This window comes from Aphelocoma coerulescens, unplaced genomic scaffold (assembly GCF_041296385.1).
Source record: "Aphelocoma coerulescens isolate FSJ_1873_10779 unplaced genomic scaffold, UR_Acoe_1.0 HiC_scaffold_182, whole genome shotgun sequence".
NCBI lineage: Eukaryota > Metazoa > Chordata > Aves > Passeriformes > Corvidae > Aphelocoma > Aphelocoma coerulescens.
The window spans coordinates 10,207-27,485 of NW_027183530.1; the positions used below are offsets into that span (position 1 = coordinate 10,207).

Sequence of the window (17,279 nt, forward strand, 5' to 3'; positions counted from 1 at the left end):
GTCCCCCCCCTCAGGGACCCCCCCCAGGTGCCACCCCCCGGGGTGGGGACATTGGGGACACCCAATGGGTGCCGGCGGCTGCCGCGCGTCAGCCGGTGCCGGGCAGGGCTGCGCTGGTGGCGGCCGCGCTCCGGACTCGGCGCCGGACTGGGAGAACTGGGAGGGGACTGGGGGAAGTGGGAGGGGACTGGGAGGGGACTGGGAGGGACTGGGAGGGAAATGGGAGAACTGGGAGGGGACTAGGTGGGGACTAGGAGAACTGGGAGGGGACTGGGAGTACTGGGAGGGAAATGGGAGTGAACTGGGAAGGAACTGGGAGGGGACTGGGAGCACTGGGAGGGGACTGGGAGGGGACTGGGAGGGGACTGGGAGGGAACTGGGAGGGACTGGGAGGGAACTGGGAGGGAACTGGGAGGGGACTGGGAGGGGACTGGGAGGGAACTGGGAGGGGACTGGGAGCACTGGGAGGGAACTGGGAGGGAACTGGGAGAACTGGGAGGGAACTGGGAACACTGGGAGGGAACTGGGAGGGGACTTGGAGGGGACGGAGAGGGGACTGGGAAGGGACTGGGAGCACTGGGAGGGAACTGGGAGGGAACAGGGAGGGAAATGGGAGCACTGGGAGGGGACTGGGAAAGAACTGGGAGTGAACTGGGAGCACTGGGAGGGAACTGGGAGTGAACTGGGAGGGAACTGGGAGCACTGGGAGCACTGGGAGGGAACTGGGAGGGAACTGGGAGGGAAATGGGAGCACTGGGAGGGGACTGGGAAAGAACTGGGAGTGAACTGGGAGCACTGGGAGGGAACTGGGAGTGAACTGGGAGGGAACTGGGAGCACTGGGAGCACTGGGAGGGAACTGGGAGGGAACAGGGAGGGAAATGGGAGCACTGGGAGGGGACTGGGAAAGAACTGGGAGTGAACTGGGAGCACTGGGAGGGAACTGGGAGTGAACTGGGAGTGAACTGGGAGCACTGGGAGAACTGGGAGGGGACTGGGAGGGGACTGGGAGGGGACTGGGAGAACTGGGAGGGGACTGGGAGCACTGGGAGGGAACTGGGAGGGAACTGGGAGGGAACTGGGAGCACTGGGAGGGAACTGGGAGCACTGGGAGGGAACTGGGAAGGAACTGGGAGGGGACTGGGAGGGGACTGGGAGCCCCCCGGGGTTTGGGATGGGAAGCGGGATTTGGGATCAGGAGCAGAGTGGGAGTGGGACAAGGATAAGAATCGGGATCGGGGTTAGAACCGGGATTTGGGAGCGGGACTGGGATTGGGACCGGGATCAGAACCAGGACTGGGACTAGGATAAGAATCGGGATCGGGGTTAGAACTGGGATTGGGAGTGGGATTTGGGAGCGGGATCAGAACCGGGACTGGGACAAGGATCAGAACCAGGATCGAGGTTGGAACCAGGATTGGGAGCGGGATTTGGGACCGGGATCAGGAGCAGGACTGGGACTGAGACAAGGATAGGAATCGGGATTGGGGTTAGAACCGGGATTGGGAGCAGGATTTGGGAGTGGGACTGGGATCGGGGCTGGGATCAGAACCAGAACAGGGACTGGGACAAGGATCAGAACCAGGATGGGGGTTAGAACCGGGATTTGGGAGCGGGATTTGGGACCGGGATTGGGACCAGAACTGGGACTGGGACAAGGATCAGAACCGGGATCGAGGTTAGAACCGGGATTTGGGAGCGGGATTTGGGAGCAGGACTGGGATTGGACCGGGATGAGAAGCAGGACTGGGCCTGGGACAAGGATCAGAACCGGGATCAGGCTTAGAACCGGGATTTGGGAGCGGGACTGGGATTGGGATCAGGATCAGAAGCAGGACTGGGCCTGGGACAAGGATAAGAACCAGGATCGAGGTTAGAACCGGGATTTGGGAGCGGAACCGGGATTTGGGAGCGGGATTGGTATCAGGAGCTGAACTGGGACTGGGACAAGGATCAGACCCGGGACTGAGGTTAGAACCGGGATTGGGAGCGGGATTTGGGAGCGGGACTGGGATCGGGATTTGGGAGTGGGGCTGGGATCAGGAGCAGAACTGGGACTGGGACAAGGATCAGAACTGGGATCGAGGTTAGAACCGGGATTTGGGAGCGGGATTTGGGAGCAGGACTGGGATTGGACCGGGATGAGAAGCAGGACTGGGCCTGGGACAAGGATCAGAACCGGGATCAGGCTTAGAACCGGGATTTGGGAGCGGGACTGGGATTGGGATCAGGATCAGAAGCAGGACTGGGCCTGGGACAAGGATAAGAACCAGGATCGAGGTTAGAACCGGGATTTGGGAGCGGAACCGGGATTTGGGAGCGGGATTGGTATCAGGAGCTGAACTGGGACTGGGACAAGGATCAGACCCGGGACTGAGGTTAGAACCGGGATTGGGAGCAGGATTTGGGAGCGGGACTGGGATCGGGATTTGGGAGTGGGGCTGGGATCAGGAGCAGAACTGGGACTGGGACAAGGATCAGAACTGGGATCGAGGTTAGAACCGGGATTTGGGAGCGGGACTGGGATCAGGGCTGGGATCAGGAGCAGAACTGGGACTGGGACAAGGATCAGAATCGGGATCGAGGTTACAACCGGGATTTGGGAGCGGGATTTGGGAGCGGGACTGGGATCAGAACCGGGATCGGGACCGGGATCAGGACCACAACCAGAACTGGGACAAGGATCAGAACTGGGATCGGGCTTAGAACCGGGATTTGGGAGCAGGACTGGGATTGGGACCAGGATCAGGAGCAGAACTGGGACTGGGACAAGGATCAGAACTGGGATCAAGGTTAGAACCGGGATTTGGGAGCGGGATTGGGATCAGGAGCAGAACTGGGACTGGGACAAGGATCAGAACTGGGATCAAGGTTAGAACCGGGATTTGGGAGCGGGATTGGGATCAGGAGCAGAACCGAGATTTGGATGCGGATCAGAACTGGGAGCAGGAGGGGATTTGGAGCCGGGATTTGGGAGCGGGATCAGGACCAGAACCAGGACTGGGACAAGGATCAGAGCTGGGATCAGGATCAGAACTGGGAGCGGAACCAGGACCAGGATCAGGACCAGAACCATAACTGGGACTGGGATCAGGAGCCAGAATTAGAACCAGGATCAAGATTAGGATCAGAACCAGGACTGGGATCAGACCAAGGATTAGAACTGGGACTGGGATCGGGACCATGGACAAAGACTGGGACCAGGATCAGGATCAGGATCAGAACTGGGATCGAGACCAGAACCAGGACTGGGACCAACACTGGGACCACGATTAGAACCAGGACTGGGATCAGGATCAGGACTGGCATTGGGACAAAGACTGGGACCAGGATTAGAACCAGGACCAGAAATGGGACTGGGATCAGGACCAGGACTGGGATTGGAACGAGGACTGGGACCGGGACCAGAATTGGAATCAGGACCGGGACCGGGACTGGGATCAGGACCAGAACCAGGACTGGGATCAGGACCAGGACTGGGATTGGAACCAGGACTGGGACCAGGACTGGGATCAGGACCAGAACCAGAACCGGGACTGGGATCAGGACCAGGACTGGGATTGGAACCAGGACTGGGACCGGGACTGGGATCAGGACCAGAACCAGAACCGGGACTGGGATCAGGACCAGGACTGGGATTGGAACCAGGACTGGGACCAGGACCAGAATTGGGATCAGGACCGGGACTGGGATGAGGACGAGGACCAGAACTAGAACTGGGACTGGGATCAGGACCGGGACTGGGATGAGGACGAGGACCAGAACTAGAACTGGGACTGGGATCAGGACCAGGACCAGAACCAGGACTGGGATCAGGACCAGAACCAGGACTGGGATCAGGACCAGGACCAGAACCAGGACTGGGATCAGGACCAGGACCAGGACCAGAACCAGAACCAGAGCTGGGACTGGGATCAGGACCAGAACTAGAACCGGGACTGGGATCAGGACCAGAACCAGGACTGGGATCAGGACCAGGACTGGGATCAGGACCAGGACTGGGATTGGAACCAGGACTGGGACCAGGACTGGGATCAGGACCAGGACTGGGATTGGAACCAGGACTGGGACCGGGACTGGGATCAGGACCAGAGCCGGGACTGGGATCAGGACCAGAGCCGGGACTGGGATCAGGACCAGAACCAGAGCCAGGACTGGGATCAGGACCAGGACCAGGACTGGGATCAGGACCAGGACTGGGATTGGAACCAGGACTGGGACCGGGACTGGGATCAGGACCAGGACCAGAACCAGAACCAGAACCAGAGCTGGGACTGGGATCAGGACCAGGACCAGAACCAGGACTGGGATCAGGACCAGGACTGGGATTGGAACCAGGACTGGGACTGGGACTGGGATCAGGACCAGGACCAGGACTGGGATCAGGACCAGGACCAGAGCCGGGACTGGGATCAGGACCAGGACCAGAACCAGGACTGGGATCAGGACCAGAACCAGAGCCAGGACTAGGACTGGGATCAGGACCAGAACCAGAGCCAGAACTAGGACTGGGATCAGGACCAGGACCAGAGCCGGGACTGGGATCAGGACCAGAACCAGGACTGGGATCAGGACCAGGACCAGAACCGGGACTGGGATCAGGACCAGTACCAGGACTGGGACTAGGCACGTGACAAACGAGCACACGGGATCTGCCAAAAGCAGGGGATTTATTGAGGAAAAGCGGGGTTTTCTTCCCAAATTCCCGATTCCCGCACGGATCGTCTCAACCTGGGAACAGAAACCGGGATTGGTGACAATTCCCACCCTGTCCCCCCCCCCTTAGGCCGGGATTGTCACCGGAGCCGCTCCGTCCCTCCCGGCCACCGCGGCCGGGGTGACCCCGAGCAGCGCCAGGACCAGAACCGGGACTGGGATCGGGACTGGGACCGGGACTGGGATCGGGACTGGGATCGGGACTGGGATCGGGACTGGGATCAGGACTGGGATCGGGATCAGGGCTGGGATTGGGATCAGGATCAGGACAGGGATCAGGACTGGGATCGGGATCAGGATCAGAACCGGGACTGGGATCGGGACTGGGATCGGGACTGGGATTGGGACTGGGATTGGGACTGGGATCAGGACTGGGATCGGGACTGGGATCGGGACTGGGATCGGGACTGGGATCAGGACTGGGATCGGGATCAGGGCTGGGATTGGGATCAGGATCAGGACAGGGATCAGGACTGGGATCGGGATCAGGATCAGAACCGGGACTGGGATCGGGACTGGGATCGGGATCAGGGCTGGGATTGGGATCAGGATCAGGACAGGGATCAGGACTGGGATCGGGATCAGGATCAGAACCGGGACTGGGATCGGGACTGGGATCGGGATCAGGGCTGGGATTGGGATCAGGGCTGGGACCAGGACTGGGATCGGGATCGGGATTGGGACCGGGATCAGGGCTGGGATCAGTACTGGGATTGGGATCAGGACAGGGATCAGGGTTGGGACCGGGATCAGGACTGGGACTGGGATCAGGACTGGGATCGGGATCAGGACTGAGACCAGGACTGGGATTGGGATCAGGACCAGGACTGGGATCAGGGCTGGGATCAAGATCAGGACTGGGATCGGGATCAGGACTGGGATCTGGACCAGGACTGGGACCGGGATCAGGACTGGGATCAGGAGTGGGATTGGGATCAGGATTGGGATCAGGATCAGGACTGGGACTGGGATCAGGGCTGGGATTGGGATCAGGACTGGGACTGGGATCAGGACTGGGACCAGGACTGGGATCAGGACTGGGATCAGGATCGGGACTGGGACCAGGACTGAGAATGGGATCAGGACTGAGACGAGGACCAGGAATGGGATCAGGACCAGAACCAGGATGAGGAATGGGATTGAGGCTGGGACCAGGATCAGGATCAGAACCAGGATCAGGACCAGGACCAGGAATGGGATCAGGATCAGAACCAGGATCAGGACCAGGAATGGGATTGAGGCTGGGACCAGGATCAGGATCAGAACCAGGACCAGGAATGGGATCAGAACCAGAACTAGGACTGGGGTCAGGATCAGAACCAGGACCAGGAATGGGATTGAGGCTGGGACCAGGATCAGGATCAGAACTGGGATTGGGATCAGGACCAGGACCAGGAATGGGATCAGGACAGGGACCAGGACTGGGATCAGGATCAGAACCAGGATCAGGACCAGGACCAGGAATGGGATCAGGACAGGGACCAGGACTGGGATCAGGATCAGAACCAGGACCAGGAATGAGATTGAGGCTGGGACCAGGATCAGGATCAGAACCGGGATCAGGACCAGGACCAGGACCAGGACTGGGATAAGGATCAGAACCAGGATTAGGACCATGACGAGGACTGGGATCAGGATCAGAACCAGGATCAGGACCAGGACTAGGACCGGGATCAGGATCAGGACCAGGAACGGGATTAAGGCTGGGACCAGGACCAGGATCAGAACTTGGATCAGGACCATGACTAGGACCGGGATCAGGATCAGGACCAGGAATGGGATCAGGACCAGGACCAGGACTGGGATCAGGACCAGGACCAGGATCAGGACCAGGACCAGGAACGGGATTAAGGCTGGGACCAGGACCAGGATCAGAACCAGGATCAGAACTGGGATCAGGACCAGGACCAGGAACGGGATTAAGGCTGGGACCAGGATCAGGATCAGAACCAGGACCAGGACTGGGATCAAGATCAGAACCAGGACCAGGAATGGGCTCAGGACAGGGACCAGGACTGGATCAGGATCAGAACCAGGACCAGGAACGGGATTAAGGCTGGGACCAGGATCAGGATCAGAACCAGGACCAGGACTGGGATCAAGATCAGAACCAGGACCAGGAATGGGCTCAGGACAGGGACCAGGACTGGATCAGGATCAGAACCAGGACCAGGAACGGGATTAAGGCTGGGACCAGGATCAGGATCAGAACCGGGATCAGGACCAGGAATGGGATTAAGGCTGGGACCAGGACCAGGACTGGGATAAGGACCAGGACCAGGACCAGGAACGGGATTAAGGCTGGGACCAGGCCCAGGACTAGAACCAGAACCAGAACCAGCCCAGCCCCATCACCGTACCCCCTCTACCCCTCCAAGCCACCAAGGCCAGGATGACCCCGAGCAGCGCCAGGACAATTCCCAAGGCCGTGGCAGCTCCGGCCAGCGCCGCCTCCAGCTGCTCGTCCAGCGCCGCGTCCGGAGCCACTGCGGACACACCCCGAGGTCACCGCGGCGCCGAGGACGTCCCCCGCGGCCACCTCGTCCCCGAGCTCACCCCAATAGGTCACCACGCTGGCGTTGTCCCTCCTCGAGGTGACCACGCAGGCGTGGACGTCGCCGGCGGCCGGAACGAAGGGGACGTAGGAAAACCGGACAAAGGTCAGCTCGGCCGTGGGGGTGTAGGGGCTGTGAGTGACCCCTTGAGTGACCGGCACTCCGGCCAGCGTCCAGCTGATGTCCAGCGCCGGAGGGAAGATGTTCTCCACCAGGCACACCAAGGTGTTGGGTTCGCCCGGAACCGGCGGGAGAGCCGGGAAGACGGAGACCATCGGGATTCCTGCGAGGAAGGATGGGATGGGATCCGTCAGGGATGGCCGGGACTGGACAGCGGCGTGGCCGGAGTTGGGGGGTTGGGATGGGGGGAATGGCCAGGCTTTGAAGGGGATCTGGGTTTTGGGGTGGTTGCTGAGGGGTTTTTTGTGGTCTCCGTGGGTTTGTTGGAGAGTTTTTTCTGGGATTTTTGGCGCTTGGTTCCCAAGTTTTTTCATGCTTTCCGTTGCTTCGTTCCCAAGGTTTTCCAGCTCTCTGTCCTCGAAGTTGTTCCTTCCCTGCGTTCCCGTTTTTTTCCCACGTTTTTCATCCCTTTACTCCCCAAATTTTCCCTGCATTTTCCATCGTTTCATCCTCAAGCTTTTCCACGTTTTCTGTTCCTTCATCCCCAAATTTTTTCCATCCCTCCATCCCCAAATTTCTCCACATTTTCCATCCCTTTTTTCCTCAAAATTTCCCACCATTTCCATCCCCTCATCCCCAAATTTTCCCACCATTCCCATCCCTCCATTCCCAAATTCCTCCACATTTTCCATCCCTTTTTTCCTCAAAATTTCCCACCATTCCCATCCCTCCATCCCCAAATATTTCCATCCCTTCATCCCCAAATTTTCCACCATTTCCATCCCCTCATCCCCAAATTTTCCCACCATTTCCACCCCTCCATCCCCAATTTTTTTCCATCCCTCCACCCCCAAATTCCTCCACATTTTCCATCCCTTTTCCCCACAAATTTTCCCACAATTCCCATCCCTCCATCCCCAATTTTTCCCCATCCCTCCATCCCCAAATTCTCCCATTTTCCACCCTCTCCTTCCCCAAATCCTCTCCCTGGGAAGCTCCAGCCCTGCCAACTTTGGGGACACCTTTGGGGACACCTCGGGGGACACTTTGGGGCCACAAATCCATTGTCCGGAGGTGCCACCGCCATTCCCAAAATTCCCAACCCACCCGAGCCTCCATCCCAGCGGTGGCCACCTGGGATGGGGACAACGCCGACGTCACCTTGGGGGTCACTTTGGGGGTCACTTTGGGGGTCACTTTGGGGGTCACTTTGGGGGTCACCTACCCCTGGCCTCGGGCAGGAGCCCGGTGAACACCCGGCTGATGTTCTGCAGGATCTCCTGGCACAGTTGGGCCTCCGGAAGGATCTCCTGGGGGGTCTCCAGCGCCGGGGGCCAGGGGGGCAGCGAGGGGATGCCGGGATTCCAGCGGGATCCCGGGAAGTCGAAGGTGTAGAGCAGCTGAGCGTCCAGAGTGACCGAGAGCGAGCGAGAGGGAGAGTCCGGCTGGCACGTCAGGACCTCGGCCAGGAGGTGAGAGGGAGGGTCCGGGGCTGGGAGGGGACAGGGAGGGGACAGGAGGGGATGGGGAAGGGGGAGAGGGGCAGGGAGGGGACAGGAGGGATGGGGAAGGGGGAGAGGGGCAGGGAGGGGACAGAGAGGGGACAGGAGGGATGGGGAAGGGGGAGAGGGGCAGGGAGGGGACAGGAGGGGAGGGGGAAGGGGGAGAGGGAGAGGGGAGAGGGAATGGGAGAGGGAGGGATGGGGAAGGGGAGAGGGGCAGGGAGGGGACAGAGAGGGAGAGGGAAGGGGGAGAGGGGCAGGGAGGGGACAGAGAGGGATGGGGAAGGGGGAGAGGGAGAGGGGAGAGGGAATGGGAGAGGGAGGGATGGGGAAGGGGAGAGGGAATGGGAGAGGGAGGGATGGGGAAGGGGAGAGGGAGGACAGGGAGGGGACAGAGAGGGAGAGGGAAGGGGGAGAGGGGCAGGGAGGGGACAGAGAGGGATGGGGAAGGGGGAGAGGGAGAGGGGAGAGGGAATGGGAGAGGGAGGGATGGGGAAGGGGAGAGGGAGGACAGGGAGGGGACAGAGAGGGATGGGGAAGGGGGAGAGGGGCAGGGAGGGGACAGAGAGGGATGGGGAAGGGGGAGAGGGGCAGGGAGGGGACAGAGAGGGATGGGGAAGGGGGAGAGGGAGAGGGGAGAGGGAATGGGAGAGGGAGGGATGGGGAAGGGGAGAGGGAGGACAGGGAGGGAGAGGGAAAGGGGACAAGGAGGGGACAGGGAGGGATGGGGAAGGGGGAGAGGGAAAATAGGGAAGGGAGAGGGGACAAGGAGGGGACAAGGAGAGAGAGGGAAAGGGGACAAGGAGGGGACAGGGAGAGGGGAGAGGGAGGACAGGGAATGGGAGAGGGAGGGATGGGGAAGGGGAGAGGGAGGACAGGGAGGGAGAGGGAAAGGGGACAAAGAGGGGACAGGGAGGGAGAGGGAAAGGAGACGAGGGGACAGGGAGGGATGGGGAAGGGGGAGAGGGAAAATAGGGAAGGGAGAGGGGACAAGGAGGGGAAAGGGGAGAGGGAGAGGGGACAGGGAGAGATGGGGAAGGGGACAGGGAGGACAGGGAGAGAGAGGGAAAGGGGACAGGGAGGGAGAGGGAAAGGAGACAAGGAGGGGACAGGAGGGAAGGGGAGAGGGAAAGGGGAAGGGAGGACAGGGAGGGGACGGAGAGAGAGGAAAAGGGAGAGGGGAAGGGGAGAGGGAACAGGGAGGGGACAGGGAGGGAAGGGGGAGAAGGAAAATAGGGAAGGGAAAGGGGACAAGGAGGGGATAGGGAAGGGGAGAGGGAGGACGGAGAGAGAGGGAAAGGGGACAGGGAGGGAGAGGGAAAGGAGACAAGGAGGGGACAGGGAGGGATGGGGAGAGGGAAAGGGGAAGGGAGGACAGGGAAGGGACGGAGAGAGAGGAAAAGGGAGAAGGGAAGGGACAGGGGACAGGGAGGGAACAAGGAGAGGGGACAGGGAAGTGAGAGGCAAAGGCGGAGGGAAGGGGGAGAGGGAAAGGGGAACAGGGGAAGGGAGGAGGGGAAGGCGAGAGGGGACAGGGAAAGGAGAGGGGGAGAGGGGACAAGGAGAGGGGGACAGGCAAGGGGGGCAGGGAAGGGACAGGAAGAGGGGACAAACAAGGTGGGGAGGGGACAACAGAGAGGGGACAAGCACCGGAGTGAGACCACGCCTCCAAGCCACGCGCGTCCCCTTTGTCCCCACCCCGCCTTCCCCCGCCGCCCCGCCACCTCCTACCGGGGTCACCGAAGGCGACAGCGACCAAAACCCCCCAGAGTAGCGTGGCCACGAGCCCCCCGAAGCCCCCCATGCCCGCCGTGTCCCCGCGGGGGCCCCGATGTCCCCACGGGGGGCTCCGCTGTCCCCACCCGTGCGCCCCCCCCCCCTCCCCGCTGGCCGGCGCCAGCCAATGGGAGCGCTCCGCGGGCCGCGCGTCATCTGTTGCCGGGCAGAGCGGCCCCGAGCGCGGCGCGGCGGCGGTGACAGAGCGGCCGCCCGAGTCCCCGCGTGGGACACGGGGGTGGTCCCCGACCCTCCCCACGCGGGACGAGGGGTTGGGGACACACACACACACACACACACACACACACACCCCCCTCCCTGTCACGCCTGGGGACCCCCCCCCCCCCCCAAAAGGCAGGGGGGACAGCTCGGGTGATGTCGCGGGGTTAGGGAGCTCGGCGGGGTTAGTTGGGGGGGGGACACGCGTGACGATTCTCGCGTCGCCTGGAATTCCCGCAGGTGGCCGGGGGGGGGGGGGGGGGCGTCTCGGGAATGTCGTGGAACCCCCCCCCGTGAAGGCAGCGCCGGAGTTTTTTTGGGGCCACCCCCGCACCACCCGTGGGTGCTCCCCACCCCGTGACGGACCCCCGTGGGTGCCCCCCACCCTCTGCCAACCCCCCCCCCCCCACCCGGCCCCCCCAAGGATGGCAGAGGGACATCCCAGGAAAGTCGTGGACCCTCGTGGGGGCACCCTTGGAATTCTTGGGACACCCCACCCATCGTGGGTGCCCCCCCCCCCCACCCCAACGCGAACCCCCGTGGGTGCTCCCCCCCCACCAACGCTGCAGCGCGCCCGCACTGCGCATGCGCGCGGCGCTAGGACCCCGCGGAGCCGTTCCCGCCACGGGAGTGGGGGGGCCATGAATGGGGGCCCGTGGGAGCCGCGGGGGAGCCACGTGACGGCGGGGAGCCAATCACCGCGCGGGTGACGTAGCGCGTGGCTCCCTTTTCTGCCCCGGGATGGTTTTTTTTATCTTTTTTGCCCCAAAACCCGGGGCTTTTTGGGGCGGCAGGGCTGGGGGGGGAGCGGAGAGGGAGCGGATGAAGCGGGGCCGAGCGCGGGGGTCGCGGCCCAAGGCGGGGGCGCCTCAGGTGAGTGGCGGGGGGGGGGGCGGCCTCGCCCTGCCCCCCCCCACGGCGGCGCGGAGGCGGGGGAGGTCACGTGACGGCGGCGCGCTGTCAATCACGCCCCGTCCCGCCCCGGCGGCGCGGAGTCAGCCAATAGGAAGCCGCGGCGGCGGTGATTGACAGCGGGGCGGGGCGGCTTTGTGCGCGCGGCGGGGGCGGCGGTTTGGGGCGAAAAGCGCCATGTTTGGGTGTTCGCGCGGGGGCGGCGGCGGGCGCGGCCCCAAGTGCTGTGTCACGGTGGTTGGGGGGGGAGGGGGGGGGAAGGGAAGCGGACGCCACACGGAGCCACCCGTGTGTCCTGCGAGCCCGTGCAGCGGGGGAGGGGGGAGGTTGGGAAGGACGCGACCCCTCCCCGTGCGTGGAGGGCGAAGGGGGTCGGGGGGTCCCGGAGGGGGAGCGGGCGCTGAGCCCTCGCCCATGGGCAGGGAGGGGGTTCGGGGCCCCCCAGGGTTGGGGGGGATGAGGGGGGGTGGGGGGGAGCAGCGGCGTTTCGGGCCTTTAGCGGGGCTGGCGGCCGCGGCAGCGGCGTGTCCGTGGGGGTTGTCGGCCCCCGCGCGTGGTCAGGGAAAGGCTGGCGCGTCCCGAGCGCCCGTGGACACCGCGGGGCGCGGGGGCGACGCGGTGCGTGGCGGCTCGGGGGGGGGGGGGGTGGGGGGTGCGGGGTTTAACGGCGCCCTGAGGCCTGGGCGAGCGCCGCGAGGGGGGTAAGGCCCGGCGAGGGAGCGTCCCCTGTGTTCGCTGCGGCCGAGGAGTGGCGGGGGAAGCGGCGGGTCCGGCCGCGAGCGGCCGCGCTCATTGTCCGGCCGCGGCCACCGCCGCCATTCAAGATGGCGCCGGGCGGCCCCTTCTTCCTCCTTACCCCCACCGGGCGCCGCCGCCAATCGGCGGCTGCGCCCGCCCACCGCGTTGCCCGCCGGCCAATCAGCGCGCGGCGGGCGCCCGCGCCAGCCAATCAGCGCGGAGGGCTCCGCGCGCGTCGGGTGAGGCGCCGGGCGGAAGGGCGGGAGGGGCGGGGAGCCGAGCCGGTGATTGACGCGGCGTGCGGCCAATCGGAGCGGCGCCCCCCGGGTGCCTCCGCCCAATGAGGCCGCGGCGGGGCGGGGCGGGGCGGTTGGGTGACGTCAGCGCGCGGCGCGGCCAATGGGGAGGCGGGACTCGTCTATATAAGGGCGGGCGGGGGCAGGCCGAGCGGCGCCATTTCGCGGGGACGAAGGGACGGAGCGGGTCGGGCCCGGCGCGCGCGGGGGGCGGCCCCAACCCGGCTCCATCCCCCGCCTCCGCCGTCCCGGAGGGCTCCGGGACCCTCCCCGGACCCTCCCCGGCCTCCGCAGCGACCCCTGCCTGCGGCCACCGGCGGCGAGGGGCCGCCTCCGCCCGGCTTCTTCCACCACCTTCCTCCTCCCGCCCGCCCCCCCCCCCCCCTTCCCTCAGCGAGCCAAGATGGAGCGCGGCCGCTGAGATCCCGCCGGGGGCCGATATCCGCCGTCATCCGCCGCGCCGACCGCGGCTCCGCGCCTTGCTCCGCCTGCCCGCGGCTGCCGCCGGCTCGCAGCGACTCGGCGAGGGTTGTATCGAGCGGATCGCGCCGGGTTCGGGGGGTCCGGTGAGGCTCCGAAGAAGGGACCCCCCCCTCCCTCCCCGCTCCGCTTCTCCCCGTGCCCTCCGCCTTCCCCCCCGTTACATCCCCTCAGAGCGCGCCGCCATTTTCGCCGCGCCCGTGGATGTGAGGCCGCGCGAGGGTCCCGGGACCGCCGCCGCCGCCGCTGCCGCCGCTTGAGGAGGACGAAAAGGGGAGGGGGCTCCCGGCAAGACCCCCCTCCCCGGCCGCCGGGGATGCGCTGACGGTGGGGGGGCCCCCACCGGGCCGGGAGCGGCGAAGCTTTGGCCGGGCAAAGTGGGGGGGTCGTCGGAGGAGACGGCGGGAGGAGGAGGAGGAGGAGGAGGAGGAGACGAAGGCCGGCCGGGCCCTCGGGCCGCGCACGCAGCCGCCGGGATGTTGCAGAATGTGAATCCCCAGAGCAAGTAGGTGCTGGCGCCGTGGGTAACACGCGTTGGGGGGAGAGGGAGGGGGTGGAGGCGTTTTTGGGAGGAAAACGAGCGGTTTTGGGGGGTGTCGCCGTGAGGGGAGAGGTGTGCGGCCTGGTGGTGGGGTTGGGCTTGCAGGATCGCGGATCCACGCGGGGCGTCGTGGGACCCCCCCCCCCACCCCCCAAGTTGTGGCACCGTGGGACCCCCCCACGTTGTGGTGGTGTCACCCTTAGGCTGTGACAGTGACAACTGGGGGACCCCAAATTTTGGCAGTGCCGCTGTGGGACTGCCATGCTGTGACAGTGACACCCTTCAGGTTGTAGTGGTGTCACTGTGGAACCCCGACATTGTGACAGTGACAGTGGAGAGCCCCAAAATGTGGCAGTGTCACCGTGGGACCCCCACGTTGTGGCGGTGTCGCCCTCAGGCTGTGACAGCGGCATTGGGACCCCCAAACTCTGGCGGTGTGGCTGTGTCACCCCCAGGTTGTGGCAGTGATGTTTGAGACCCCCAAAATGTGGCAGTGTCACCCTTAGGCTGTGACAGTGACATTGGCACCCCCAAATTGGGGCAGTGTCACCCTGGGACTCCCAAATTGTGGCAGTATTGCTCCCATGCTGTGACAGTGACATTGGGACCCCCAAATTGAGGCAGCATCATCTTCATGCTGTGATAATGATATTGAGGGACCCCCGAAATGGGATAGTGGCTCTTTGGCATCCCCAAATTGTGGCTGTGTCACCCCCATGCTGTGACAGTGACATTGGGACCCCCGAATTGGGGCAGTGATGCTGTGGGACCCCCACATTGTGGTGGTGTCACCCCCATGCTGTGACAGTGAGTTTGGGACCCCCAAAGTGTGGCAGTGTCACTGTGGGACCCCTAAATTGTGGCAGTGTCACCCTCAGACTGTGACAGTGATATTGGGACCCCAAAAATGGGATTGTGTCACCACAGTACCCCTAAATTGTGGCAGTGTCACCCTCAGGCTGTGACAGTGGCATTGGGACCCCCAAACTCTGGCAGTGTGGCTGTGTCACCCCCAGGTTGTGGCAGTGATGTTTGAGACCCCCAAAGTGTGACGGTGTCACCGTGGGACCCCCAAAATGTGGCAGTGTCACCCTTAGGCTGTGACAGTGACATTGGGACCCCCAAATTGGGGCAGTGTCACCATGGTACCCCCAAAGTGTGGCAGTGTCACCGTGGGACCCCTAAATTGTGGCAGTGTCACCCTCAGGCTGTGACAGTGATATTGGGACCCCAAAAATGGGATTGTGTCGCCACAGTACCCCCAAATTGTGGCAGTGTCACCCTCAGGCTGTGACAGCGACATTGGGACCCCCAAACTCTGGCAGTGTGGCTGTGTCACCCCCAGGTTGTGGCAGTGATGTTTGAGACCCCCAAAGTGTGACGGTGTCACCGTGGGACCCCCAAATATTGGTAGTGTTACCCTCATGCTGTGATAGTGACATTGAGATCCCCAAAATTGGATAGTGTCACCGTAGTACCCCTAAATTGTGGCAGTGTCACCCCCGTGCTGTGACAGTGACATTGGGACCCCCAAATTGTGGCGGTGTCACCGTGTTACCCCCAAATGGTGGCAGTGATGTTTGAGACCCCCAAAGTGTGGTATTGTCACCGTGGGGTCCCCCATATTATGGTGGTGTCACCCTTAGGCTGTGACAGTGACATTGAGACCCCAATGCTGTGACAGTGACACTGGGACCCCCAAATTGGGGCAGTGTCACCGTGGGATCCCCAAATTGTGGCTGTGTCACCCTTAGGCTGTGACAGTGACATTGGGACCCCCAAATTGTGGCAGTGATGCTGTGGGACCCCCAAATTGTGGCTGGGTCATCCTTACGCTGTGACAGTGACATTGGGGGATCCCAATGCTGTGACAGTGACATCAGGACCCCCAAATTGGGATAGTGGTACTTTGGGACCCCCAAACTGTGGCAGTGTCAGTCTCATGCTGTGACAGTGACACTGGGACCCCCAAATTGGGGCAGTGTCACCATGGTACCCCCAAAGTGTGGCAGTGTCACCGTGGGACCCCCCCAAACTGTGGCGGTGTCACTGTGTCACCCTCAGGCTGTGACAGTGAGTTTGGGACCCCCAAAGTGTGGCAGTGTCACTGTGGGACCCCTAAATTGTGGCAGTATCGCTCTCATGCTGTGATAGTGACATTGGGACCCCCAAAATGGGATAGTGGCGCCTTGGCATCCCCAAATTGTGGCAGTGTTACTGCCATGCTTTGACAGTGATATTGGGGCTCCCAAAATGGGATAGTGGCACCTTGGGACCCCCACATTGTGGTGGTGTCACTCGCATGCTGTGACAGTGACTTTGGGACCCCCAAAGTGTGGCAGTGTCACTGTGGGACTCCCAAATTGTGGCTGTGTCACCCTCAAGCTGTGACAGTGACATTGGGACCCCCAAAATGGGATAGTGGCGGCTTGGCATCCCCAAATTGTGGCAGTGTCACTGCCATGCTTTGACAGTGATATTGGGACTCCCAAAATGGGATAGTGGCACCGTGGTACCCCCACATTGTGGCGGTGTCACCCTTGGGCTGTGACAGCGACATTGGGACCCCCAAACTCTGGCGGTGTGGCTGTGTCACCCCCAGGTTGTGGCAGTGATGTTTGAGACCCCCAAAATGTGGCAGTGTCACCCTTAGGCTGTGACAGTGACATTGGCACCCCCAAATTGGGGCCGGTGTCACCATGGTACCCCCAAAGTGTGGCAGTATTGCTCCCATGCTGTGACAGTGAAATTGGGCCCCCCGAAATGTGGCAGTGTCACTGTGGGCCCCCACATTGTAGTGGTGTCACCCCCCCCCCGTGTCAATGACGTTGGGACCCCCAAATTGTGCCAGTGTCATCATGGTATCCCCAAATTGTGGCAGTATCACTCCCATGCTGTGCCAGTGACATTGGGACCCCCAAATCGGGGCAGTGATGCTGTGGGACCCCCAAATTGTAGTGGGTCATCCTCATGCTGTGATAGTGACACTGGGGGACCCCAATGCTGTGACAGTGACATTGGGACCCCTAAAATGGGATAGTGGCACTTTGGGATCCCCAAGTTGTGGCAGTGTCACTTCCATGCTGTGACAGTGACACTGGGACCCCCAAATTGTGGCAGTGATGTTTGAGACCCCCAAATTGTGGCGGTGTCACCGTGGGGACCCCCACATTATGGTGGTGTCACCCTTAGGCTGTGACAGTGACACTGGGACCCCTAAAATGGGATAGTGGCACTTTGGAACCCCCAAACTGTGGCAGTGTCAGTCTCAGGCTGTGCCAGTGACTTTGGGACCCCCAAAGCGTGGCAGTGACGCTGTGGGACCCCCACATTGTGGCTGGGTCACCCCCACACTGTGACAGCGACATTGGGGGACCCCAATGCTGTGACAGTGACATTGGGACCCCCAAATTGGGATAGTGGCAC

The 17,279-nt window shown here is 62.8% G+C and overlaps 4 protein-coding genes across 5 annotated transcripts in view; 3 read left to right on the forward strand and 1 right to left on the reverse strand.

Moving 5' to 3' along the window:
* Positions 1–64: 64 nt before the first annotated feature.
* On the forward strand, positions 65–4,632 carry LOC138101003 (tetra-peptide repeat homeobox protein 1-like). Its single transcript, XM_068998846.1, has 2 exons — positions 65–95; positions 3,971–4,632. The coding sequence occupies exons 1-2, from the start codon at positions 65–67 to the stop codon at positions 4,630–4,632; spliced, it is 693 nt and encodes a 230-aa protein (XP_068854947.1).
* A 17-nt stretch (positions 4,633–4,649) lies between these two features.
* LOC138101002 (class II histocompatibility antigen, M alpha chain) lies at positions 4,650–10,734 on the reverse strand. The gene is made up of 5 exons (XM_068998845.1): positions 10,623–10,734; positions 8,615–8,881; positions 7,271–7,552; positions 7,075–7,200; positions 4,650–4,729 (listed from the first exon to the last, which is right to left on the reverse strand). The coding sequence occupies exons 1-5, from the start codon at positions 10,693–10,695 to the stop codon at positions 4,725–4,727; spliced, it is 753 nt and encodes a 250-aa protein (XP_068854946.1). The 5' UTR covers positions 10,696–10,734; the 3' UTR covers positions 4,650–4,724.
* LOC138101026 (putative per-hexamer repeat protein 5) lies at positions 4,855–5,844 on the forward strand (the record flags this gene model as incomplete). The annotated part of the gene is made up of 1 exon (XM_068998861.1): positions 4,855–5,844. A coding segment is annotated over one exon (990 nt), but the record flags the coding sequence as incomplete, so codon positions are not given.
* A 2,483-nt stretch (positions 10,735–13,217) lies between the features above and the next one.
* The window catches only part of BRD2 (bromodomain containing 2), a 41,736-nt gene continuing 37,674 nt past the window's right edge, over positions 13,218–17,279 (forward strand). Inside the window, exon 1 of one of the 2 annotated variants that reach the window (XM_068998858.1) lies at positions 13,218–13,817. In XM_068998858.1, coding sequence (XP_068854959.1) covers positions 13,789–13,817 — 29 coding nt within the window. In that variant the 5' untranslated portion in view covers positions 13,218–13,788. The remainder of the gene's footprint in view (positions 13,818–17,279) is intronic. The other variant, XM_068998857.1, reaches the window with a different exon arrangement.

What these genes read in the sequence shown, in the direction of transcription:
- LOC138101003 (XM_068998846.1), top strand. Translation starts at nt 65, where the DNA reads ATGGGTGCCGGCGGCTGCCGCGCGTCAGCCG. An exon ending in CGGCTGCCGCGCGTCAGCCG is followed by an intron (nt 96 to 3,970) that starts GTGCCGGGCAGG and finishes GACTGGGATCAG; the next exon opens with GACCAGGACTGGGATCAGGA.
- LOC138101002 (XM_068998845.1), bottom strand. Translation starts at nt 10,695, where the DNA reads ATGGGGGGCTTCGGGGGGCTCGTGGCCACGCTACTCTGGGGGGTTTTG. An exon ending in TGTCGCCTTCGGTGACCCCG is followed by an intron (nt 8,882 to 10,622) that starts GTAGGAGGTGGC and finishes GTCCCCTCCCAG; the next exon opens with CCCCGGACCCTCCCTCTCAC. An exon ending in GCTCCTGCCCGAGGCCAGGG is followed by an intron (nt 7,553 to 8,614) that starts GTAGGTGACCCC and finishes CCTTCCTCGCAG; the next exon opens with GAATCCCGATGGTCTCCGTC.